This window comes from Hemicordylus capensis, chromosome 6, assembly GCF_027244095.1.
Source record: "Hemicordylus capensis ecotype Gifberg chromosome 6, rHemCap1.1.pri, whole genome shotgun sequence".
In the NCBI taxonomy this organism is placed as follows: Eukaryota; Metazoa; Chordata; class Lepidosauria; order Squamata; family Cordylidae; genus Hemicordylus; species Hemicordylus capensis.
In genome coordinates, this window is record NC_069662.1 from 29,435,950 (window position 1) to 29,462,463 (window position 26,514).

At 46.9% G+C, this 26,514-nt stretch overlaps 2 protein-coding genes across 2 annotated transcripts in view; one reads left to right on the plus strand and one right to left on the minus strand.

Moving 5' to 3' along the window:
* Window positions 1–11,043, plus strand: part of LOC128330173 (deleted in malignant brain tumors 1 protein-like) — a 33,191-nt gene extending 22,148 nt beyond the window's left edge. The window contains exons 8-13 of the mRNA XM_053262592.1: window positions 1,111–1,425; window positions 2,467–2,781; window positions 3,872–4,201; window positions 7,164–7,487; window positions 7,575–7,703; window positions 9,236–11,043. Coding sequence (XP_053118567.1) covers window positions 1,111–1,425; window positions 2,467–2,781; window positions 3,872–4,201; window positions 7,164–7,487; window positions 7,575–7,703; window positions 9,236–9,408 — 1,586 coding nt within the window. The 3' untranslated portion in view covers window positions 9,409–11,043. The remainder of the gene's footprint in view (window positions 1–1,110; window positions 1,426–2,466; window positions 2,782–3,871; window positions 4,202–7,163; window positions 7,488–7,574; window positions 7,704–9,235) is intronic.
* Window positions 11,044–13,210: 2,167 nt separating this feature from the next.
* The window catches only part of LOC128331057 (uncharacterized), a 36,418-nt gene continuing 23,114 nt past the window's right edge, over window positions 13,211–26,514 (minus strand). The window contains 5 exon segments of the mRNA XM_053264421.1: window positions 13,211–16,583; window positions 18,946–19,072; window positions 20,748–21,170; window positions 21,173–21,588; window positions 24,384–24,702. Of these exon segments, the coding sequence (XP_053120396.1) occupies window positions 15,511–16,583; window positions 18,946–19,072; window positions 20,748–21,170; window positions 21,173–21,588; window positions 24,384–24,702 (2,358 nt within the window). The 3' untranslated portion in view covers window positions 13,211–15,510.

Sequence of the window (26,514 nt, forward strand, 5' to 3'; positions counted from 1 at the left end):
CTTCCAAGGAGTGCTATGCACATTTTCAGTTCTGCATACAAGCAGAACATGAGATTATTTTATTTACAACAGCCAAATTTTAAAACTTCAGTGCAGAATTCTGGTTTTTGAACTGACACAGAACCAAAATATGCAATCCTGATCATACTGAGTGGAGTACAGGCTTTGAATGCAGTAGGTTCCAGGATCAATCCCTGGCATCTCTGATAAAAAGAATCTTAGGGTAGCAGATCTTGGAAAGGCCCATGCCTGAGACTCCAGTGAGTCACTCTCAGTTGGGTGCAGAACTATAATCGGGCGAATATGTTCAAAGAACACAAGCCACTCAGCTCCTGGGAGTTGCCTGGCTCACCACGGTTGGCCTCATTCCCAGCCAGCTTCGTTGTTGGGTGCATGTTTCGAAGAAAACACACTGCCAGTAATGAAGCCAACTGAGAAATGAGCTCCATTCGGTTGTGCAGGCCCTTCTGGGTGCTGGTCATGCCTCCTGCATGTGATGTCACATGTATGCAGGGGGTGTGGCTGACATGCATGAGGGGCTACCAGGGAGAGGGGTGGACAAGAGCACACCTTCCCCTAGCTACACGCCTGCTGCCAGTCCAAGTTGCCAACATTTAGACCAAGGCTGGACGCAGTCTGAAACAGCTTCCTATGTTGATCTCATATCATTTTCTCCCCAGAATCATAGAATTGTAGTTGGAGAGGACCTTGGAGGTCTTCTAGTTCAAATTTCTGCTCAGTGCAGGAAACTGACAGATAGCCATCTAGCCTCTTTGTGAAAACCTCTAAAAGGGAACCATCTACTATACGAGGCAGAATATTCCACTACTAAACAGCCCTTCCAGTTAGGACATCCTTCCTTATAATTTCAACCCATTTGATATAGTCTTGCCCTCATGAGCCAAAGAGAGCAAGTCTTCTCCTGTATGGCAGTCCTTCAGATATTTGAAGATGGCTATTGTATCTTTCCTTAGTCTTATCCTCCAGCCCTAGAAATGGCCAATCAAAAGGGCAATCAAAATGAGTCAAAATAAGTCTTTATCTTCTGAAGAACTTTCTAGGATGTTGGTGGCTTGCGATGTTTCTACAGTACATCTTTTACCCTTTCAGATCCAGAGGAGCTGAAGCTGGTCAACGGCACACATCGGTGTTCCGGAAGGGTGGAGGTGTTTCATCTCCAGCAGTATGGAACCGTGTGTGATGACAGTTGGGACTTAAATGATGCCATAGTTGTGTGCAGGGACCTTGACTGTGGAACAGCCATATCCGCCCCACGTGGTGCCCGGTTTGGACGAGGATCTGATCCCATCTGGCTAGATGATGTAGAATGCACAGGAACAGAAACATCCATCACTCATTGCAAGGCCAAGCCTTGGGGCACTAATGACTGTAATCATGGAGAAGATGCTGGTGTTGTATGTTCAGGTAAACTGTTTTGATGGGAAATCCTACACCAAAAAGGGGCAGTGAAAAGACAAGCAAGGCATTTCTCTTTCCAGCATTCTTCCTGAATTTCCCTAATGTTTAAGGATGTCACCAATTTGCACCTTAAAAATCAACAACACTGAACCTCTGCCATATGAAAGTATAACACTGCCTTGTATGAGGCAGGCCATTGGTCCATGTTGCTTAGTATCAACTATAATGGCGGTAGCTCTTCAAGCTTTCAAACAGGAGCTTTCCCCGTTACCCCACTCCTACCTGGGATTCAACCCAGGACCTTCGACAAAGAATGTTCCCTGCCACTGAGTTACAGCTCCATTCCCATTTCCTCATGCTTAAGGCAAGGAGATTGTTTAACTCAGGGATCCCCAAATATGGGTACTAGTACTCTTAAAGTTACTCAGAGCCCTGCTGCTTCCCACACTGCAACTGCACTATTTGTTCCCCATCTGAGGACTACCGGCTTGAAGCATATGAGTCTTCTGTGAACTGTCCATTGCAGAAGGGGAAGGAGGAGGAGGATGAAGACCCTCCTCCTCTGCAACGGATAGGCTGGCTACATGCTGAGGCTCAGCGTGCCCCTACCCTCAGCCTGACTGATAGGCTTCAGAAAATTAGCACTGAGTACTCTTACTGAAGTTAATGGCACAAGTAAACTTGTTCCATTAATGTCAGTAAGAATGCATGTGAGCAACTTAGCATGGATGTGAGCCAGTGACTGTAGTAGCCTTTCTCCATAACTGTGTCACTTAAATTTGTCTTTTTATGTATATATGTACACACACTTACTTATAAGCAGTCCTACTGAAATGAATGGGACACGTTTACTTGTACTATTAATTTCAATGGGAGTACGCCCGAGTAACTTAGATTGGATGTAAGCCAGTGGTCTCTGCCAGCTCTGGCTGAAGCCAACTGCCTACGTTCAGTATAGTGAAGTAGTTCATCCAGCCCCTGACATTTTTGGAGCCATCTAACCTTGTTCTCTGAGACATTCAGCACGTTTTACTGCTTTATTCTTAGATGATGCCAGGTTGGTAAATGGCTCCAATCGCTGCAGTGGGAGAATCGAGATCCGCCCACCGCATACCGATCAGTGGGGAACTGTCTGTGACCGGACCTGGGATCTACATGATGCTGAAGTTGTATGCAAGCAGCTGGGCTGTGGCAAGGCTGCAGCAGCCCCGGGTGGAGCTCATTTTGGGAAAGGATTAGGACGCATCTGGATGGATGATGTTAATTGTCAAGGCACAGAAGATGCCCTTGCAGAATGCAGAGCAAATACCCAAGGGAGCAACAACTGTCAACATGGACAAGATGCAGGAGTTGTTTGTACAGGTAATCTGCAACCTTGTTTGCAAAATGGGAGTAGAGTTTAATGTGTCAAGAGATGGAGGTGAGGAGCAGTGTTCCCTCTAAGATGTATGCGTGCTCAAAAGTTTTTTTATGTCAATTCAGGTAATTTTAGATCCTGCTCAGGTTGAATCAGGAAGGCCCCACTCTGCTTGCATGTTTAGAACCTGACAAATCCCGGTGGATTGCTTTACTGGATTGCTACCTATCATCCAGCTTTACATCTGGTCTTTAGCACTAGCCCAACCCCAGAGGGATACTAGATAATCAATCAAGTCTCAGCTGTGTAACTATCCTGGGGAAAGAGCCATCACTTGCACTTTTGGCAGAAGCACACAGAAGCTGCTTAAGAGCTTGTCAGATGGACGAAATTCCCCAAATCTGAGGGGGTGCTATTTACAACTTCTTATTTCTAAGAAGGGGGGGATAGGGGTAGTATTCCCAACAGCTCAACATACTGTAGGAGCTCAGTGTGTGGAACACACACGTTTAATTGCCGATTTAAGATGCTGAAAGGCATAATCTCATACTATGTGGGAGATGGCAATAGTAAAGCCCTCCTGTATTCTACCAAGAAAACCACATGGCTCTGTGGTCACCAGGAGTGGAAACCAACTCAACGGCACAGACAAACCAAACCAAAGAAAGCTTGGGTTCGCTGCCCTGTGTTCCTTCTCACTCCTGCTTTGAAATCTGACCTCCTGGGTTTCCCTTTCTCCTGGCAGTTTCACTTTCACTGAGCTTTCACAACAACATTAGTGGCAATTATGCTCTCCAAGACCTGAGCTTGCTAGATTAATGGAAAGCACTTTGCATGGTAGCTCAGCTCCCTGAAACCTAATTAGTACTTGGCAGCACTGAGTCTTCCTTGCTCCCTGCTTTACTTGGCTTTTCTTTGATCATTAGGGTTCTCAATGTCAGACCTACAATTCCTTATCTCAAATTTTCACAAAGTTCACAGCTATTTCAGAGAAGCTTTTAGCCAGAGATTTCCCCTTCCTCTGAGTGGACAGGAAAGCCTCCAGCCAGGTTCTTAAATTTGTACTGAATATTGTTTATACTGTGCTTTTTGCAGAGTCATCCACCATCAATGTGGGCAACATCAGACTGGTAGGTGGTCTGCATGCCTGCTCTGGAAGGGTCGAAGTGTTCTACCAGAAGCAGTGGGGAACTGTGTGTGATGATGGATGGGGCTTGCCAGATGCTAGTGTGGTATGCAAGCAACTGGACTGTGGGTTTACATTAAAAGCCCTACATGGTGCACACTTTGGACGAGGATCGGGCCCCATCTTCCTGGATGATGTGAACTGCACAGGCTCTGAAGCAACCCTCAGAGACTGCAATGGACGAAATGTAGGAGAACATGATTGTGACCATGCGGAGGATGCTGGTGTGGTGTGCTCAGGTAACTCTCTTAAGGGACAAACTACACAACACACAAATGCATATACTGAAGACCTGGCCGTGGCATGCATCACTGATTCCTTGGGACATCTCCACATCATCAGCCACAGGAGGCCCTGGCTGGATTTAGCCTATGCACAATAAACCCACAAACTCATTTTCAGTTATGACACTACAATAAACCAACTGCATATAATAGGCCAGAGAGTGGGTAGAGAGTTGACATGGTTGGAGCAAAAGGCATTGCTAACATCAACACTAATTTTATTTATTTATTTAATACATTTCTATCCCGCCCAAAATGCAAGTTCATGGAATAATGTTTTGTATCTGCAACAGGGGAGGAGAAATGTTACCATCCCCATCCCCACCCCCACCGCTCCCCTCTGCAGCCCTCTGTGCCTCCCCAAAATATGTCCCTGAGGGTCCCCCAAGAGAGCTGCATAGGGAAGGGGTGCTGCCAGTAATGAGCCCTGGTCCACTGCACACAAAACATTATTTTTTGCTGCACACAACATTAGACTAGATGTCAGCCACTGTGTTCAACAAATGTGTGTTTGTTGAACACAGTGGCGGCAGTTTGTGGCAGCAGTCTGAAATGGCTGCATTTGTTAACTTCCTGCCTTTGGCCAACTGGTCATGTAGGGCCAGGGCTGTCCCTAGGAGGCTGCAGGGCTGGGGGTGAGCGATACTCAGCCATAGGCCTCCGCCACTGCTCCTCACCTCTCCAACCCCCAAACTCAGCAGGGCACTCCCTGTCAGCTGCAGCCCTCAGACTCCCCATTAGCCACCACCCCTCGCCTCCCTCCCTGCTCAGTGAAATGAGACGCAAGGAGTGCTTTGCTAGAAGAAAATTCTCTAGTAACTTTAACGTTAATTTAGCACATGTGCCCTGATGCTTGATCATGGCGCACGTGGGCCTATCATTTAGTGTCCAGCTCGCGCAGGGCTGGAGTTCGACTGCCTCTCTCTTTGCTCGACGGAGGGAGGCGATGGAACTCTTGAGCACTATGCACTAATTTAACCCTAAAGCTACTAGGGAATTTTCCTCTACCAAAGCACTCCTTTAATTTCATTTCACTCATCAAAGAATGGGGGGGTGAGGAGCGGCAGGGGTGTTTGGGTCTGGGAGAGCATGGGGCTGGGGGTGATCGCCCTGCCTAAAGGACAAGCCTGTTTGGGGTTACTTCAATTAAGCATCTGACTTGCTACTAGCAGAATTAGGAGATGAGAGCTGGTCTTGTGGTAGTAAGCATGACTTGTCCCCATAGCTAAGCAGGGTCTGCCCTGGTTGCATATGAATGGGAGACTTGATGTGTGAGCACCGCAAAATATTCCCCTCAGGGGATAGAGCCGCTCTGGGAAGAGCAGAAAGCTTCAAGTTCCCTCTCTGGCTTCTCCAAGATAGGGCTGAGAGAGATTCCTGCCTGCAACCCTGGAGAAGCCACTGCCAGTCTGTGAAGACAATACTGAGCTAGATAGACCAGTGGTCTGACTCAGTATATGGCAGTTTCCTATGTTCCTATGTTTCCTAGAATTAAGTTTTTGATGTGCTGCCAGAAAGGGGCAGAGCTATCGGTGTTCCAACGTGTTCAAAGAACACAGGCTGGTGGAGGGGTTGGGGCCCTATGGACCCCTAAGGGATCTCCATACCCTCCCCCAACTTGCCACTGTGGCTCCTGCTGCCCCTCACCTGCCATGGCTCCTCACAACTTGCCAGGGCACCTGCCGCCCCTTGCCAACTCCTTCCTGCTCCTCTCTGCCTGCTACCACCCTTATGCCACCTGCTGCTGCTATCCACCACTGAAAAGCAGGGAGGCCCTATTTTTAAAATGACATTTCCTAAGAGGCCAGAATCCTTCCTGCTGGGAATAACCCAAGGAGAGTTTTCCAGAAGAAATTTAACATTTTCAATGTATGCAACTACGGCGGCTAGGTTAGTATATGTGCAGAAATGGAAAGGCACTAAAATGCCCTCAAAAAAAGACTGGTTGATAAAAATTTTGGAATATGCTGAGATGGCAAAGCTTACAGCACTTATAAGGGATGAAAATTTGGAGTCTTTCAAAGAAGACTGGGAACCATTTTTACTTTACTTAAAGAACTATTTTTCTAATATGGACTTTTCAGCAGGGTTTGAAATATAGTAATAACAGCAGGTTGGGTTGGGTAAAATCGAGTAGTAATGTGGAGTATCTACAGGTGAAACTCAGGAAATTAGAATATCGTGCAAAAGTCCATTAATTTCAGTAATGCAAATTAAAAGGTGAAACTGATATATGAGACAGACGCATTACATGCAAAGCGAGATAAGTCAAGCCTTAATTTGTTATAATTGTGATGATCATGGCGTACAGCTCATGAAAACCCCAAATCCACAATCTCAGAAAATTAGAATATTACATGGAACCAAGAAGACAAGGATTGAAGGATTGGATTCATAAAACAGATGAAACTCACAATAGATAAAAACACAATAAAATTTAAAAATTAGATTTCAGTTAAAAGCCTGGGAAAATAGGTAAGTTCCTCCTGATTTAAGTTTGTCATAACGAACATGCCTCAATGGCTGGCATGAAGATTAATGCTGTGCGTGCTCCAGACAAGAACACATGTGGAATGCTAACCTCCATGCGTCTAACCACTGGCACTCTTGTGCAACAGGGTTGATTTTAGTAGCTCTCCCTTGCTCCAGAAGCACTCTTACACCAACAGAAACACTTCCCTGAGGGCTGCCAAAGGCATTGTTGCTGGGGATTATGGAAGTGTTGAGACCAATGCTCTAAAATGTTGCATACATGCTTATTGCTCCTCTCTACTACCGGGAGAGTCAGCAGTAACTGACTAACATTTTCCTGCTTGGATTGTAAATAAGTCCAAAGTGGTAGTAGCTGTGGAAAGGATGCATACATGTATCATACCATCTGGGAACATGATATGACAATCTCCTATTTGTTTTCCAGGAAACCTTGAGCTGCGATTGGCCGATGGCCCCCATTCCTGCGCCGGAAGGGTGGAGATGAACTATAATGGCTCCTGGGTCTCTATTGGTGATTCTGGCTGGGATATTAAAGAAGCTACTGTGGTATGCCAGCAACTGGGTTGTGGTGCAGCTGAGGAAGCAACAGGGGGCAACAAGTTTGGCATGGGTGTTGGCCCAGTCTTGCTGGATGAAATTAGATGTACTGGAGCAGAGTCGACCCTCATTAAATGCCAAGGCATGCCCCCAGAACCCCATAAGTGCTCCTGCGGCACCTATGCAGGGGTAGTGTGCAAGCGAGTGTCAGGTAAGTACTTATTTAATTAGCCATTTCTTAAGGAGAGGTTATTAGCTATTTCTTAAGAACTAACTCACCACCACTCCTACTCCACAGGCTCTTCTGTAGCTGCTGCGGTGATTCTGACTCTGTTAGCTGTTGTCCTGATTGTCTCTGGGGTTCTGTGTTACATGCGGAAGAAGAGTGGGAAAACAGCTTGGGCACAGACTTTGACTGTTAAACGAGGTAAGGACGTGCCAAGAGCATTACATGACTAGATGAGCCAGCCCATTTTTATGCAGACAGCAGCTTGCTGAATTCTTACCTAATACTAAGTCCTGCCCTAATTAACTCACTTCCTCCAAGGTTTGGAAGAGTTTTTAGCACTCGTATTAGATGTACAAGTATATTGCAGTATCCCTTAAAATGCTACAAACAGTTATTCGAACAAGAATTTTACATTCTCCTAAACCCCTCCTGTATTCTACCAAACAAAACCACTGGGTGGGTGCCAGGAGTCGAAATCGACTTGACGGCACACTTTACCTTTAAAGAGGTAAATGGCCGTGTTTCCAAATGCAACACTATTAAAAATATATTTTTTAATTAAAATGACCAGAAAGATAAGAAGAATGATCTTTAAACTGCAGAAGATTTGACACGTAACCCAGAATGGAGTGGATATGGGTTCGATTGTGAAATATTGTGTACGTGCAGGTTCCAGACTGTCCCAACTCGCCTGTACTGAGGTGACAATATCTCTTATATCCCTCAGTGGACCTGGCCAATGACACCACCCACTTCTTGGATATATGCCTGGGCCTCTGGACTTCCTGCCACACTGACCAGTTTGGACAAGGGCCCAGGAAACCATCACAGCACATGCTCTGCAAGCCAATGAAAGGCCTCAAAGTGAATGATAAGAGTTCAGAAAGGCCCCCAAGACATTAGAGAACTAACCAATGTATTGAAGCACTTGGAGTAGCTAGAGGGAACTGGGCTAAATAGATCAGAGGTCTGTGCAGTGCAAGGCAGTGAAAAACAGCTCTTTATGTTCATCCCACCCCCACATCATTCCTTAATTACAGGGGAGGGGGCATGGTTAATCCACACTACAAATACTGAAGATGGCGGGGGTGGGGGAAACCCATATGGTTAGAGAAGAGGGTCCCAACACAGCAAGAGGGGGAAGGATGTGTGTGCTTATGGCACATACACGTCCCCATCACACAAGGAGGGCCTATATTATACAAGTCTCATCCAAATCAGCCCAATTTAAAGTGCATAATTAAAAACAGCATGCAAACCTAACAAATAGGTAAATAAGCAAGCTCTGCCATTACGCAACAACATTCCGCTCATGAAAAAGTACGGCCATGAGGATCATCCTTGAGGAAGTTTTTCACACCGGCTTTTAGCTCGCATCTCCTCTGGAACGGAGGTTTGTATGCACATATTGGCCAGATATACCCAGAAATCCCTATGAGCTATCGGGGAGCACTTCACACACAATTCGAGTTTTTCATTGCACGTTAGAGTGTAGCCCGATTTAGGGTAAAATAAATCCACTTTTTGCATCGGTTTTTTGGGGGCAACTTCAAACTCGCAGTAAGCGTCGCAATAAACCCACAGTAAAGCCTGCTGACTGGGAAAGCTCAAGGATCAGAGCTCTGAGGTGCCAGGGAGCACAAGGGGATGGAGATGGGGTAGCAAGCGGGTGTGGCATTGTAAGATCACTAAACGGGGCTCAGGTAATTCCCTATCTCTTTCCCCTTCAGATGCATTTATGAGAAACATTGGAAACATCGGATCAGAAATGGTAAATGGCACTCGAGAGATATATTCCCGGGGAGCATCCCAAGCTGCAACTGATACAGAGCTAGATGGTGACACTATCTGCCTGGTGAAAGCTACTATTGACTCTCCGACAGACACCAGTGACAGAAACTAAAGAGGGGGCAGCTGGCTCAAATGCTGGTGAGAGAAAAGTGCCTGCCAGGAAATGGGGCTCTCTCTACCACTTACTGAAAGAGGGAAGCTGTATCCAGTGTCACCAAAAATTCTGTTGACACCGTCACTGTTCAAGGACTAGGTGTGTTTTGCTGAGAGCTCCAAGACCGGGTGGATTGATTTTAATGTGATTCTAATGAGTTATTTAAAATCATGATCTGGGGGGGCGGGATCACCAAATTTAAATCATTCATTAAAATCAGGGTTTTCCCCTTTTCCGAAATTTCCAAAATCAAAGTGCATACTAGTGTCAGCTGCCGCTTCTTCTTTGTCTTATAATCCTACTCCACTCTACAACAACAAAAAACCAACAACATTTCAACCAGGAGCAAGAGCTGATAGTAATCGCTGGGCAGAATGGTGTTCTTCTTGAGACGGGAAGTAAATCTCCATGTTCTTTGATTGGCAAGTAGAGGCATAATTTTTAAATTATTATTAGTTGCAGTTCTATCCTGTCCTTCCAACAAAAAGCTCAGGCTGGTGTAAAAGGTTCTCCCTCCTCCATTTTATCCTCACAGCCAAACCTGTAGGTTGCACTGAGAGATTAATGCCCAGGGACACTAAGCGAGATTCATGGCGCTGGGACTTCTGGGGAGCTGGGCGGCGCCCTATCCCTGCCGCCCCTACCAACTCTGTGACGGAGCCGGTGGTCGTGTGGGTGGCCGATCCAGCCACCCAGGGCACGCTTCCTGCTCGTCTGCGGGGAGAGCAAGCTAAGCCCACTCTCCCCTCAGAACCCAGAAGAGATTTCCTCTTTGTCCTTCTTACTAGTCCTTATACTCTCAAATCTGAGCTTTCCTGCTGTAAATGTTACAGAACATAATCTCCTATAGTTGTTTTTTTTAAAAAAAGGCCCAGGGATTGTGCCTCCTACTTTTGTTCCAACTCTTCTGCAAGATTTTTATACTTTCCAGGTTTTCTTGTGCCAGTGAATATTCAGATCACAGCCTGGATGGCTTGAAGAAGGTTTAGATAAATTCATGGAGGACAGGTCTACCAATAGCTACTAGTCTGAGGGCTATAGGCCACCTCCAGCCTAAGAGGCAAGATGCCTCTAAATGCCAGTTGCAGGGGAGCAACAGCAAGAGAGAGGGCAAGCCCTCAGCTCTTGCCCGCGCGCTTCCCAGAGACATCTGGTGGACCATTTTGTGAAACAGAATGCTGGACTTGATAGGCCTTGGGCCTGATCTAGCAGGGCTGTTCTTATGTTAACATAAAAATATGAGGAGATACATCCCCTGCATTCACTTCTCTACCATATGTCTGAATAATCCTTTATTCTTCCCATCCAAGTACTAAAGCAAACCCAGCACACCTTATCATCTAAGTCTGGACAAAACTGTATGTGTGCAAGGTAGTATAATATAATGTATGTTCTTGCCTTATTCTAGCCATAAATAAATTTGCCCAATGAAGGAAAGTTTCACAGTGACATGCATTAATCAGATGCGTAAAAATATAGATTTGCCTATTGATTCAACATACTAGGCTGAAAAGGAGTCAGTGTTACAGCATGATTCTACACACATTTACTCTGCTTTCATGAAAATGAAATAAATAATATTGCATAATGAAAGTGGTAGCATTTGGTGTTGCTTCTCAGTAAGAACTTTGTGAAGCAATTCTCTCCTCCCCCAGCCCACCCTCTGTTTCAGCAACAAAGGCAGCTGTGAGATCATGACTAGCACAGGACCACACATCATGCAGCTGAAAGAGCAGAGGTTAAACAGAAGACTTACAGCCTCCACACCTTTTTCAAAAATTGTGTACAAGCTGGTTCTGGAAAACAAATGGGCTGAGACATCTGTCTGGAGATTAAGTGGCGACATTACAAACCCCATGATTTACCGAACTAGTTCTGAAACAGACAATTTATAAAACCATTGAGGCAGAGGTTCTCAACCTAGAAGTTGTTCGACTAAGACTCCCATCATCCCCTGCTGGGGATGACAGGAGTTGTAGTCCAGCAACATCTGGGAACCCAAGGTTGGAAACCCCTGCCTTAAGGTACTTCCCCACATCTGGAATCCTCAAATCTCCCTAAGGGGGAGATATCATAGGCTCCTTTTTCTGATGTTATGAGGTGCACCACAAAACAGCTGTGCTCAACAGAAGAGAGGCACACGTGCCCTCATGCTTCTGTTTGTTGTCACATCTTATACTGTGTGAAGCTGCCCTCCATCGACAGATAAACTTCTGAAATAGCATCAGTGGAGTCTGTCAAGTCTAGACTCTTCATTACAGAATGGTAGCAGTATTCCTCATCTTCCCCTCACCTTCTCACCTCCACTGGACCTTCTTTCCACTATCTTCTGTCGTACATACTTGAGCCATAGGACACCTAAATCAGCCTACATTCTAAATCAGGTCCAGTGCACACATATTATGCATTCTGTATGATCTGCCAACCACCTTAAGTGGTGCAGCGGGAAAATGTTTGACTAACAAGCAGGTGGTTGCTGGTTCGAATCCCCGCTGGTACTATATTGGGCAGCAATATAGGAAGATGCTGAAATGCATCATCTCATACTTTGCGGGAGGAGGCAATGGTGAAGTCCTCCTGTATTCTACCAAAGAAAATTACAGGGCTCTGTGGGCGCCAGGAGTCCATCCTAAACATTCCAGGGGTTAACTAAGATCAAAGGGGTAGTTCATTCCAACCCAATCACATGCAATAAAGATGTTCTTTTCCTCCTCCCTGTGTACTGGGGTGACTTTTCCCTATCTCATTGGGGAGGGGGCAGTTTGCTGGGACTGCTCCTCTAACACATATACAAATACTAATTTAATCTTTTGGAATCAAAACTAGAAGTGACTCTCAGTCATCTGAAAGTTTTCCTTGAGGGCTTTTGCTCAAAGCAGTTGTGAGAAGCTGCAAATTGGATTGGAAATTTGAAACGAGGAAGTGAGGAGAAGGAGGAATTTACCTGTTTCCTTGTAAGCCTGTTTTAAAATTAGTCATCCCTCCATGCTGCTTTTCATCCTACAAAAGAAAAGGCACCGGCAGGTTACACATATATAACACATTTTTTGCAGGTGATCAGGTAAGTCACACAATGTATAAATAGATTTCACTGCCACCAGTTGGGATGGTGGCTGCTAATTTAAATGGCTTTTAAAAAGGATTCATCAAATTAATGGAGAAGGAGTCTATCAGACACTATTAGCCATAAGTTACAACCTGCATGTTCAGAGATAGTGTGCCTCTGAACTCCAGCTGCCTGGAAGCAAACAGCGGAAGAGGATAGTTGCCTTCATGCCCAGCTTGTGGGCTTCCGGGAGGCATCTGACTGGCTACATTTGAACTAGATGGGATCTTTAGTTTGAACCTGCAAGGCTCTTCTGATGCTTTTACTACACAGGTCTTAAATACATATTTCCACCAATACACAACTGCTCCTTATTTGTTTCTTTCCACAATTAATCCCCCACCTAAAAAGAAATTATTCTTAATTGTTGACATTTCACTCATTGCCTGCGCATCAGAATCCCAGCCCCCTCTAATCAGCATAAGTCCTATTCAGACATTAAGCTGTACATGTGTTCCAATGGCAGCATACATCTACATGTTTTTGTGTGAATGAATGTACCTGTGCTCATTTTCAAAGTGAACCTGGATACAAGTCCCTCGAATGCATGGTACATAAGTATAGTGATGTACATGCATTCAGTATAATTCGTGAAGAACTGTACATGCATATACACTTCACACAGATTGTACATGTGTTGAACATAACATCTGATTAGGGTTTGGAGTAGTATCTTTATTCCAGCTCATTAACCATGGAGAAAGACGATTACAAAAATCAGAAGAGTAATGACATCATGGCGAGGGTAAATGTTCATATTCATCAGAAGACAAAAACAATGCAGAAAAAGAACTCAGAGAGGACAGAGCCATGACGTTTAAGATATTACACTAATTAAAATTCGCTTGAAACTTATGAAACCAACTCCTACCTCGAATGGCACAGCACCAGTAAGGGATTCAGTCCAACGTATTAAAAAATCCTTTCCAACAAAGACATGGGATGGGAAATTCCCTTACTAGCAAACGCATGCCTTCGCCATCCCATTTACACAATGATTTGATGAACCTGGGTCCTCCTTTGGCCCTTTTCAGTTTATTCCTTCTTGATTATCAGAAGTGGGGTCAATGCTTTTGCCCAGAGGTGAGCAAGCCTGCTGTTATGAACACTGAGTGAGAGTAAAAGCACAAGATGCCATTGTAGTGATTCTGGTTTATTTGGACATCTTGGTGCTCTGCGAAGGGAGGAGAGGTATTTTGTTATGGAACAGATAAGGAGCTACATCTGTTTATTTCTCATATTTACATCCCACCCTTCCTCCAATGAGCTCAGGGCAGTATATATTGTCTGTTCCCTACTTTATCCTCATCACAACCTACTCTGTGAAGTAGGTTAGGCTGAGAGATGGTGACGAACTTTATGGCCAAGTGAGTATTTCCAGCCCCATCACAGCATCCCTCCTGTGGCTGCTGTTGGTGTCTACCTTATGTTTCTTTTTAGACTGTGAGCCCTTTGGGGATAGGGAGCCATCTTAATTGTTTGTTTTTCTATGTAAACCACTTTGGAAACTTTTGCTTAAAAGTGATACAGTCTTCCCTCGCCAACCTTTCCAGGGAACCCATGCAACTGGTGAATTTGCAGTTGGGAAGCAATAAAGAACCACTGAAAACAGGGGGTTAGGGGAGCCGCGGTCGCGGAAAGACCGAAAATAAGGTTAAAAATAGAATTGCCTCTGGACCCCTGAAAATGACCCCAGAAATTCCACACACCCCAAAAAACTGCCAAAGTTTTTCAAAACTCACCAAACCGCGGATACTTGGGTCATGGTTGGCTAGGGTGATCACAATTTCCCAGTCGCGGATACCCAAATCTGTGATTGGGAAAACCGCAATTGGCGAGGAATGACTGTATATAAGTAGTAGTATTTGAACCTAGATCTCCCTGCTCCAGGACCATGATACTGACCACCAGACCACCTTGGCTATGAGAATGATAAACTGCAGCCCTATCTAACTGATGACCAAGTGTTATGGGCGATCAACTCAGGATTTCAAGGAGCATTTCTTCATATAGCTTATTTATTCATGTGCCAAGTGCTTTATCTTCTCTGTCCTCACGACAGCCCTATGAAGCAGATCACTGTTCTGTTTTACAGACTGAGGCTGAAAGTCAGCTCCCCGAGCCTACTAAGGGAACTCACTGGCAGAGCAAAGATGTGAACCATGTCTTGGTGATCTGTCCAACCAGCTATCCTCTGGCCCAGACTTAACCCTCTGCCTCTTAAAGATGGAATGGCACTGAGAGAAGTCACAAGGCTTGTAAGACACTGCAGGATCAATGGACACAACATTTCCCCCACCTGTCACTCTGACACCCAAAAACTGTTAGGAGAGTTGGGGAAAGCAATAATACTACTTAGCATTTGTGTAGCACAGGGGTTCTCAGACTTGGATCCTCAGATGTTGTTGGACTACAACTCCCATCATCCTCATCCACAAAGCCCACTGTGAGTGGGGATGATGGGAGTTGTAATGCAATAAAATCTGGGGATCCAAGTTTGAGAACCCCTGGTATAGCATATCCAAGTGTTCAAAGCACTTCATGTGTACTCCTCACAACACTTCATGTGTACTCCTCACAACAACCCTGTAAGGTATGCATTCTTATCCTCATATTGTCAATGGGAGTTGAGACTGAGATGGAACAGCTTGCCTAAAATCACCTAGTGAATTCATGTCAGAGGCAAGGGGCATGAATTCACTAAAACCAGGGACTTCCTGATGTATAGCTTAATCTCTTAGCCACTATGCCCTTGGGGAAAGGAAGATAATTCCCAACATTTCTCAGGGCCTACATTAATGCTCAAGTCACTTTCAAGGGAACATGGTGAAAGCTCTGTATGCTTTGGAGATTCCCTTCCACAATGAGGTCAAGAGCCGGAAGACAGGGTCAGACTGGATTGTTCTTGGTTCTCAAATGGCTCTTCTTGCTCCTCTACTGGGGTTTCACAATTTTCAGGGGGCTCTGTGGATTTCAGGGGGCTGGCTTTCTTCTGGCACCTCTTTGGAATGGTGGAGTTTCTGGTGTTTGACAAGAGCTCGTCTCTGCCTGAACCTTCTGCTGCACTCAGTACAGCGGTACGGCTTCTCTCCTGTGTGGATCCTCCAGTGAATGATAAGGTCAGAGAGCCTGGCGAATCTTCTCTCGCACTCATCACAGGGGAAAGGTTTATCTCCCGTGTGGATTTTTTGATGTCTGGTAAGATCGGAAGGCTGGTTAAACCTTTTCCCACACTCACTGCAAGCATATGGCCTCTCGCCAGAGTGCGTTCGCTGGTGTGCCGTCAGAGCAGAATGCTGGATGAAGCTTCGTCCGCACTCGGTGCAGGTATGAGGCTTCTCTCCTGAGTGGGTCCTCTGGTGCCTAGTGAGAGCAGAGGATGCCACAAACCGCTTCCCACATTCGGAGCAGGCATAGGGCTTCTGCCCCATGTGGATTCTCTAGTGCACAGTAAGCGCTGATCGGTGGCTGAAGCACTTCTGGCACAGAGAACAGCGGTAGGGCCTCTCCCCTGAGTGGATTCTTTGGTGGCTGATGAGGTGTGCCCTTTGGCTGAACGCTTCACCGCACTCTGCGCAATGATGAGGTTTCTCCCCAGAGTGTATCCTCTGGTGCCAAGTAAGATGGGATATCTGACTGAAGCTTTTCCCACACTCACCACAGCGATAGGGTTTCTCTCCTGTGTGAATATTCAGGTGTTTAGCCAGATCTGATGGACAGTTGAACCTTTTCCCACATTCAGAGCAGGTATGTGGCTTCTCTCCAGAGTGGATCCGCTGATGTCTTGTGAGGTGGGAGATCTGGCCAAAGCTTTTCCCGCACACTCCACAGCAATAGGGCTTCTCCCCCAAGTGGGTTTTCTGGTGCTTGGCCAGTTCAGAAGGCTGAGTAAGACCTTTCCCACACTCAACACAGGGATGAGATCTCTCTCTCTTGTGGTTTTCCCTCTCAGCTGCTTCTCCCCTGAACTTTTTCCTGCACTCTTGAAGTTCAAACCGTTCATCAGTCCTGCTCATGATTTTAGTACCTGCAGGAAGAGCAAGGAACAAATGCAGAGGTTATTCCCGGGCCTCTCCCAAAGAGAAGCCATAGATATTTCCACACAAAAGACTTCAGGACCAGCCTTGATATATGGAACAGTGAGGCAGCAATCTTAGGAGGTTTTGAATGTCATTAAAGGCCAGCAAATAGCCAGATTTGATTTAGGTGGTTTTTTGCTTTAACTGCAGGGAGTTGCTCTAGAGGACAAGGACCACTTGGATTTTTCATCTCAGGTATGAAAGTGCGTCTTTCCATACGGTAAGAAAGAGCAGGATATTCAAAGCTTTTGCACAAATTCCAAGCATGATCTTACACCACCACCCCAATACACAATGCAGAAAGCTTCCATGCTACTTCTAGAGCATTCTGACCCTCCATACACATGCTGAGCGGGGACCTTGTGCAATTGTCACAGTGCCACGTGCCGGTCAATTCTTGCATTCCAAGAAGAACCCATCCTTTTTCATTAATATTGTGGTAACTGGGGGAAAGGGTAGGTTCTGCTTGGAATGCAAGGACTGACCAGCAGGTGGCGCTGTAAAAATCACACAAGGTCCCTGCTTATCATGTTATGGAGGGTAAGATTGTGGTGGGACATGGGAGATTGTTACAGCACATGCATGTGGGGAGTTAGATTGTGCTTGGAACTTGCATAAAAGCTTTGAATATCCTGCAGTATATTGTTGACTGCAAGGGCCCAGTGTCTTTGGTCAGCTCCCAAAGCTCTCATGATTACTGATATCAATCAACATATAAAGGAGCTTTTTCTTAAAGTAATTTTCTTTCAAGTCAGATGTGTTTTTTATTTTAGTTATAGAATATCCCATATAAAATACTTTATAAATTCAATACCAATAGGTAAGGTTCCTGTTATTCGCATTTTAAAGATAGATTACTGGCTAGAGAGTTAAGCTTATGGGCAGAAAGGTGTGATGAATCTGAGTGTCCCAGCAAGGGTAGCTTTCTAGCCAGTGGATCACACTGGCTCCCTCCCTAGAAACCTCCATGTAACTTTCCAAAATCGGCTGCAGCATCTCCAAGAAGAGGGGAGGTCCATGGCATAGGGAGGGCATGGGTGGCCCATGTTCTCACGGGCAGCCCTCCCATGGTGGCAGTGAGCTCTCTACTCCAGTGGCAGTGATGGCAGGGGCAGCCTCCCCACCCTACTCCTCCCCAGCAGGGGCAGCCTCCCCACCCTCGGAGACAGCGGAGGCATGCTCCTACCGCCTGGACTCCAGAGGCATGCATGCCCTCATTCCCAGCCACCTCGGGACCATTGGAACCGTCAGAAGTATGCCAGTGGGCTGTAGGGACACCTCATGATGCTGGAAATGGGCAGTGTGGTTGTCGGGGATCCTTTGACGCGCCATGGGCTGCCGCAAGAGATCAGGCCAGCACTTGGGAGCCTACCCTCCCAGGGCGGCCAGTGTCGGTCCCTCCCAGCCATGCAGCCCTGGAGGTGCCTGCCCGCCCCCAAAAGGGAGCGTCTGTCTGGCCCCCAAAGGATAGCAGCATGCCGTCGCTTGAATATGGCGAGTCGTCGCAGGATTGGGAGCAACTCATGCGGGATCTTGGCCTGAGTTCTCACGAGACTTGCCCCACCTGCCAAGGGTTATATAAACTAGAGCTGGCCAGCAATGAGGGGCCAGTCCAGGAGGAGAACTGCTGGGAGAAGGTGCTCTGACTCCCTTTGAGAGCTGAAGGTAGCAGTTCCCTGGGGCAGTCTGTGAAAGGAACAGGTTGCCAGACAGTGGAATAGCACTCCCCCAGTGGCCATAATGCTGAAGCCATCTGGGACCCTCTACACAGGAGGAGGTGGAACTTTACAGTGGTGCTACGGAGAGGAGCACTGTGGCAGGAAGTAGGGGGAGTAAACTGACCGGCAGGGAAGGAGAGATGAGCGAGGTTAGGCAGATCTAGAGGCAGGGAGGCATGGGTTGTTTGGACCCGTCTGCCCTATTGTAGCTTCGCCCTGGGGGAGGTGGACTTCTCTATCAAGATGTAAGCCCTTCTTGGAAAGGTGGGCAAAAAGACAGGATAAAAATCAAAATAAAAGGGAAGAGCCTGTAGAGGAGTGACACTTTAGCTGTCCTTGGTTCCCATGACATGGTCTGAAGGCATCTGAAGTAACAGATGTACTAAAACTGAGCAGGTCTGGGTCTGGTCAGTGCCTGGCTGGGAGACCAGGAATCCGATACGTGCACTTGAGTTAATGGGATCAAGATTAAATACGCAAGCAGTTCAGCTCTTTAACAAGGAGCCATAAACATGAGCATCCCAGTAAAAAGCCACATGCATATTTCATGTATTGGGGCAGATGGGAGGGAAATGACTGGACTTGGGCTCACCTTGTGAACGGGCATTTCTGTTTTTCAGCTGTCTGGCATCCTTGCAGAACTGTCTTGGCCTTATGGTCAGTGGACCTCTTTGCACCTCTGGGAAATTCACAGGTGCCCCTTGAAATGTCCTCAGCTCCTGCAATAGCAACCACAGTCCTGCTCAGAGCAGAATGAGGGGGCTGGGGAAAGGAAAGTTAAAGGTGCCGGATCAAGTTCAAAGCTGCCTTATCTGAACTCTGCAGCCAACTCTTAACTCAGGTCTCACCATAGAAGCAAGAGTAAGAACTAAGGCTTGAGGCAGTCGGTATAAGAACAGGCTTCTAAATAACCGCTTGCCACCGTAAGTGGCGCAGCAGGGAATGCTTGACTAACAAGCAGAAGGTTGCCGGTTTGAATCCCCGCTGGTACTATATCGGGCAGCAGCGATATAGGAAGATGCTGAAAGGCATCATCTCATACTGCATGGGAGGAGGCAATGGTAAACCCCTCCTGTATTCTACCAAAGAAAACCACAGGGCTCTGTGGGCGCCAGGAGTCGAAATCAACTTGATGGCACACTTTACCTTTACCTTAAATAACCACTTGTGTCACTGTGCATGGTGAGGAGCTTTACAAAGGTTGTTAGATTCCCCCTCTCCTCCTTTTACACCACAAATAACTTAGCACAGATATGAGACATCAGGTGACCCAGCAAACATTACTGTAGATTTAGCAATAAGTCTGCATTATGGCTGCTACTGGAAGATACTTTAAGTCAGTGGTTCCCAACCTGGAGGCCTCCAGATGTTGCTGAACTACAACTCCCATCATCCCCAGCCACAATAAATTATAGCTGGGGATTATGGGAGTTGTAGTTCAGCGACATCTGGAGGCCTCCAGGTTGGAATGGAAATCACTGCTTTAAGTCACTCCACATCGCAGTTGTCACGATGTGCACAGGAAATTAGATTGTGGCTCAGGCCATTTCTTCCAAGCAACTGCATTTTTGGCCATTTTTGGTGAAGTGCCGGTATGCATTGGCTGACATCCAGACTAATGCTGCACTAGCACAACAAACAAAGACACACCCTCACAAGAAGTTCACAGTGCTGAGCAGGTGCTCAGAGTTGCTCGATCTCTTGCATTCTTGATTCACTTGTGCAAGTGTTGAGCTTGTGCAACAAGGACAGTGGATAGTTTTGCATCATTCCTCGCAAGATATATGGAGCAAGCAAGTGTTTCCATGGCAGAAGATATGCCACCGTTTGCGCAAACACACCCTGTTGCACCAGGGTCTGCAATGCAAGCTCCTGACCTAGCAGAACTAACTAACACTTCACGTTTGCACTGGTGCAGCATTAGGCTGGATTTTATTCAGAATTCTCAAGGGCTGAATGTAAGGTTACCAACTTTGACTTAAGATTCCACTCCTCCCCTCCCACCAGTATTTTTTCCACTTCCTCCCCACAACAGCAAACCATTCAGATCTCCAAGATGGTTTTCACTAGTCAACTAGAGATGGATGTTGCTCCCTGGAAATTCTCGACCAATTCTGAATGGTTGGCAACCATAACTGAGTGGAATGTGTTTGGTAGGAAAAGTGCAAGAGAGGGCTAGATCTCTAAAAAAAAATCAGGGCCAGAATTGAAAACAGCTCAGTTGGAGAAGAACAAAGCATGTTCAGAACCATGAAGACAGATACAAGTCTTCTCTCATGCCCCATTACTGACTCAGGACCACTCTGAATGATCAGCAACCACTATAAGCATTCTCTTAGTTGCTGGATTAAGTGGTTGGATTGTCAGCAACAATACTACCTACTATTCTCTCACCTGTTCCTCCCGTCTCTTGCCCTCTCGCTGCCTCAGCAGGAAACCCTCTGCTAGAGCCACTGCCTGGGCACAGGTTTCAGGGCCACGTTCTTGGACTCGGTTCTGGATTTCCTTTGGCAGGATGGTCAAGAACTGCTCCAGGATCAGCAGCTCCAGGATCTGCTCCTTGGTGTGGCTCTCTGGCTCCAACCAGCGATGGCAGAGCTCCCGCAGCTGGCCACAGACCTTGCGTGGCCCCTCAGCCTCCTGGTAGCAGAACTGCCGGAAATGCTGGCGCTGCTTCTCCGTGCTAGCAGAGCTTTCCCCTAAGAACGCAGTTTTTGCCTTGGAGTAGTCCCCTCGGTCTCTGCCCTCCAAGCCACTGTAGATCTGTGGGGGTTTGCCACCAAGGTTAGGCATCCGCTGAGTGACCCACTCTGCCTGAGAGGCCACTGGCAGGCATCAGTCACCCGCTCAAGAGAGGCAAGGTCGTCCCATGGCATCACGTCTGGAGGCTGCGGGTTTCCCCAACCAGAGGGAGGGGATTGGATGGTCTTGAGGAATTCCTGCCACTGGGCTTCCAAGTGCTGTGGGCCTCCTTCCTGTCGCTCAGCTCTGACCTGTTGTGGGGCAGCCCACCAAAGGAGCTCCCGGATGGCACCAGCTTGGAAGTCACAAGGGACTTTTCCAAGCTGCTTCAAGCTTTCGCCTGGTTCAGTCTCTGGTGGTGCAGGCACTTCCATTGTTCCATGCCTCAAATCACCTGTGAATGTGAAATCGTCGCTTGCTCTGTGGCTATTTCTTTTCCTTTTTAAAAAGAAAACACTGAAGTTGTGATTTGAGGCTCCCAACTCTTCAAAACATTACTCAGTCTCCATTTTCTTTCTGTGATATGTTCCTGAGCTGTTAACTGTGCCATCAAAGCAAATCCAAGCTTTCGCCTGGTTCAGTCTCTGGTGGTGCAGGCACTTCCATTGTTCCATGCCTCAAATCACCTGTGAATGTGAAATCGTCGCTTGCTCTGTGGCTATTTCTTTTCCTTTTTAAAAATAAAACACTGAAGTTGTGATTTGAGGCTCCCAACTCCTCAAAACATTACTCAGTCTCCATTTTCTTTCTGTGATATGTTCCTGAGCTGTTAACTGTGCCATCAAAGCAAATCCCTATACTTTTTCTAGCCATTCATGTGCAGCTGGTGCCTCTGTGGCTATTTCTGTTTCATAGAATGGCCTTGTTTCCACACTCTTGCTCTCAAATCCCTTTTGCTAAGTGAAAATAGCAGAGAAAATGTCAAACCACAGGTCCTATCAATGCTAAGTCAAGAGAGGAGACAAACATGCCTTCTGTCCAGTCTGTGTGGAACTGAAGTTTTGTGGGCATCAAACAGACAAGTGGCGGAACTGCCAAGCCAGAGAAGCACAAAGTGTGTTTGGAACCGTTGCAGCAGAGAGAAGTTCTTAGAGAAGCTCCTGGTTCAAGAGAAGCATGCCTCTTCCTGAGGGAAAAGCAAAACACACAAATGAGAGACATTCTAGACATGCAGTCATATTCTTCCAGAGCGAAGGCCCAGTTAAATTAGGCAGGGAGTGTAGATAGCACAAAAAGGCTGCCCATAAGCACACAGGCTAGGGTTTCCAAAACCTCTAGGATTGGTCTGGGGTCTCTAGAAATCAGCATTATTCTCCAGGTGACTACTGAAATCAGTCCTAGTGATTTTAATAGCTTCATATTTTTTTATTTAAAATATTTATATCCCCACCCCTCCAGTGCACTACTGCTCAGGGCGGCTCACTACAATAAGACAGACACAGATAAAATAAATGTGATAAAATTAACTACCTTTTTAAAAAGTCAGATTAAAAACCACAATTATTAGGTTCAAATTAAAACTGAAAATATAAAAAGCTAAATAACCTACCAGATATAACAAAATAATAATGGAGCATTAAAAAGCCTCCATAAAAAGGTGTGTTTTAACATTTTAAAAAAACAAAACAAAACACTGAGGGAGGGAGAATTTTTTTAATTGGTTGCACACAGAATATAAAAATCTACTAAGAACATTTTGCATAACTCCATAGGGCAGATCTTCCCATTTAATATTGATCATCTACATTAATTATTTTAGTTTACATCTTCATCTTCACTCCGAGGCTCTAGCAACAAACGGGTCTCTCTCTCTCTCTCTTTTCCCCCATCCCCAGCAGAATTTGCGATTTTTCTGCTTCCCCAGGCTGATGCTTCCACAACTCACAACTCCCCTTTGTAGCTGCCGCCGCTTAAGATCTCCATCCTTGCAGAGGAAAGTCTCCTCTTATTAAAATTCAAATCCTCCATTTATTTATTTATTTATTTGCTGCAGGGAGCGATACAAAAGGAAGAGCAAGAAAATGCCTGGACAATTGCGAGTCCGCCTTTTGGTAGTTTTCTGGGCCTCTCTGGGGCTCGCCGTGCTTTCTCTCTCTTGATTTAACCCTTAGACTCGCTGAACTCTGAGGACGGTGTTCGCTTCTTCTCTTGGACGGTCGTCACAGTGCCAGAAAAAGCGTTGCCCAAAAGCTGGTTAGCCTTTGGCTTCTTTTTGAGAGAGGTGCGGTGCTTCTAGAAGCTGCACAACAAGCAGAAATGCAAGCAGCAAATAAAAGAGTGCATCCCTGCAGCAAAGCAGAGAGGGCGATCCCACCCACTCCACTCCTCTTTCCATGGACTTTTATGAGTAAAGTGAAGATTCGAATCCACGTTAGACAGAATAAGGTGCAATAGCCAATTCAGGACTAATTAATGCAGAGTGCAAAGGTGCGGCCTGGCATGTATGTCTCAGTTTTTTGTGGGGGTTAACCTTAGGCAACCTTGGCTTGCCAGTGGTTCTTGAACTACAACTCCCATCAATCCCAGCCATAACTGGACTAGCCTATAATTTGTTGCCTTTCGCTGTCCTTCTGTCTCCCATTATTGCTGAGCACAATTGGCATGGTAAGCCACCTAAGGGCACAGCGGGGAAATGACTTGACTAGCAAGCCAGAGGTTGCCGGTTTGAATCGCTGCTGGTATGTTTTCCCAGACTATGGGAAACTCCTATATGGGGCAGCAGCGATATAGGAAGATGCTGAAAGATACTGCGCAGAAGATGGCAATAGTCTGTGGTCGACAGGAGTCAACATCGAATTGACGGCACACTTTACCTTACTCAGGACTATCACTCCTTAAGTAATTGACCACGTAATCTCAGTAGAACTACTCAGGAGTAATTTAGTCAGGATGTCACAGGAACATAGGAAGCTGCCATATATTGAGTCAGACCATTGGTCTATCTAGCTCAGTATTGTCTTCACAGACTGGCAGCGGCTTCTCCAAGGTTGCAGGCAGGAATCTCTCTCAGCCCTATCTTGGAGAAGTCAGGGAGGGAACTTGGAACCTAGATGTAATTCTCAGAGCAGTGGCTCCATCCCCTGAGGGGAATCTCTTACAGTGCTCACGCTTCTAGTCTCCCATTCAGATGCAACCAGGGCAGACCCTGCTTAGCTAAGGGGACAAGTCATGCTTGCTACCACAAGACCAGCTCTCCTCTCCTCAGCAGCCCATATAAGTATCTATCTTCTATATATTTAATTCTCTTAGGCGCAGCTGTTGCTAATCTCATGTGAGGCGGCTGGGGACCGCGTGGCGGGGGAGAAGCGGTGGCCCGGTGAATGGCCGGCCGCTGGGGGAGGCGGGGAGAAGATGGGCGGCTGGCGGACAGGTGAACAGCCTCAGCAGGCGGCTGGCCAGAACCGGCAAGCGAGCTCAGCAGATGGGCGGGCGCGAACGGCAGGCGGGCCAAGCAGGCGGCCGACCATGACAGGCGGCTATAGCGGCTGCGACTGGTGGGCAGGCAGAGTGGCAACTGGCGGGCAGCCGAATCGGCCGCGAATGGCAGGTGGGCCTGGCAGGCGGGAAGACGCAGCAGCCGCAACCGGCAGGCAGGCAGCCGCAGTGGCTGCAACCGGCAGGGAAGAAGGCGGCGGCGGCTATGGGCGCAGGGGGAAGAAGAGGGGTGGCAAGCAAAAAAGCGGTGGGGGGAGGGGGGACTAGGGGCATAGATGCTCTGCGCCGGGTCAGCTAGCAAGTCATTATTACTGTACAGTGGTCCCTCTACTTACGAAATTAATCCGTTCCGAATGCACATTTGTAAGTCGAAAAATTCGTAAGTCGAAAAGCGGTTTCCCATAGGAATGCATTGGGAACGGATTAATGCGTTCCGGAGCCTAGAAAAAAGACCCAGACCCCCAGTAAGGCTTGCAAACTGCACAGGAACATTTCTTTTCAAGAATAAACAGGCAGTAAACAGGCAGGCAAGTCAAGGAAACCGCATGTAAAATTCGTAAGTCGAGGAAACCCCATCTAAAAATTTGTAAGTCGAGGAAACCCCATCTAAAAATTTGTAAGTCGAAAAAACCGCATCTAAAACCGGATCTAAAACTGCCGTTTGTAACTCGAAAAATACTTATGTCGAGTAGTTTGTAAGTCGAGGGACCACTGTATATGCTGCCTCCATGCCTTGATCTGTGCCTGACATATCCTTGGAAATCCATATTGTACAGAAGGGCTCAACCTATGATTGCCTGACTGAAACTACCTCTGCAGGATGTGTTTCCCCCCATATTTGTAATAAATCAGAATCTCCAAGATAGCTTTCAATAGTCACCTGAAGATTGATGCCAGTTCCCGGAGATTCCAGGCCAGTTCTGGTGGGCGCGTAACTCTGGCCCAATCTCGAATACACAAAAGAATAACTTTCTGTGCTTCCTCCACCTCTCCAAGAAATGCAACCACGAGTCAATACAATGAGGCGCTTCACACAATTGCTGTGAAGCGCCTCAATGAGGTCTGTGGGGAGAGTGGGCTTCGCCCTGCAGACCATTGGCAGCGGAGCCCTGGGTGGTCGGATCGGCCACTCCGTTACAGAGCTGCGGGGGTCGGGGGCTGCATGGCCCTGCGTGCGTGTGGGGTGGGTCATCCTGGAGAGACCCCGAGCCCATGAGGCTGCCTGCAGCTTCCCAGCTGGGGGTCTACTCATGTGTCAACCCAGCAAAGAAATGAGGTTAACGGCACTCCATTAATCTCATTTAGGGGGAGGGCATTTTAGGCGGGCTAGCCGCCTTGGGAGCACCAGGCTCGTCCGCAAGCCTGGTGGTTCCCACGAGCACTGGAAAGCCGGCTACGCTCCCTTAGCCCACTTTCCACGGCTACGCTCCCTTAGCCCACTTTCCACGGCTACGCTCCCTTAGCCTACTTTCCACGGCTACGCTCCCTTAGCCCACTTTCCAGTGCTCGTGAAAATAGCCTCAATCTGTGGGCTGGCACACTTGATTCAATCTGTACATGTTGTTGGGATTTATGTGTATATATACTTTGTCTTTGTTCTTGCCACTGATGTTTTGTATGCACATCTGTGTATAGGCTTGGGGTAGAGTTTCGAATGTTTGTGTCAATCATGTAGACTGATTGGTCAGTTTGTATTTCTTACTGGACGCTTGAGGCTGTTGTTGTCCCCCTCTCCCCATTAGGATGATCTTGCAGTCTGGGAGAGAGGGAAAACCTGCCTTTTGTCCCTGCAGGCAGGTTTAGTCCCATACTCCAAGTGTCCCAATGGCATTGCCTGAATGTCTTTCATGCAACAAATATGTGGAAGTAAAGCTATGAGCTTGGAGCCTCCATTGCCCAGCATGCCTGATTGTGTGGCCCGTTTCCAGGGACTACAATCTAGGCATGTGCGAATGGGTTCAGCCATTCAGGGTCAAACTGAACC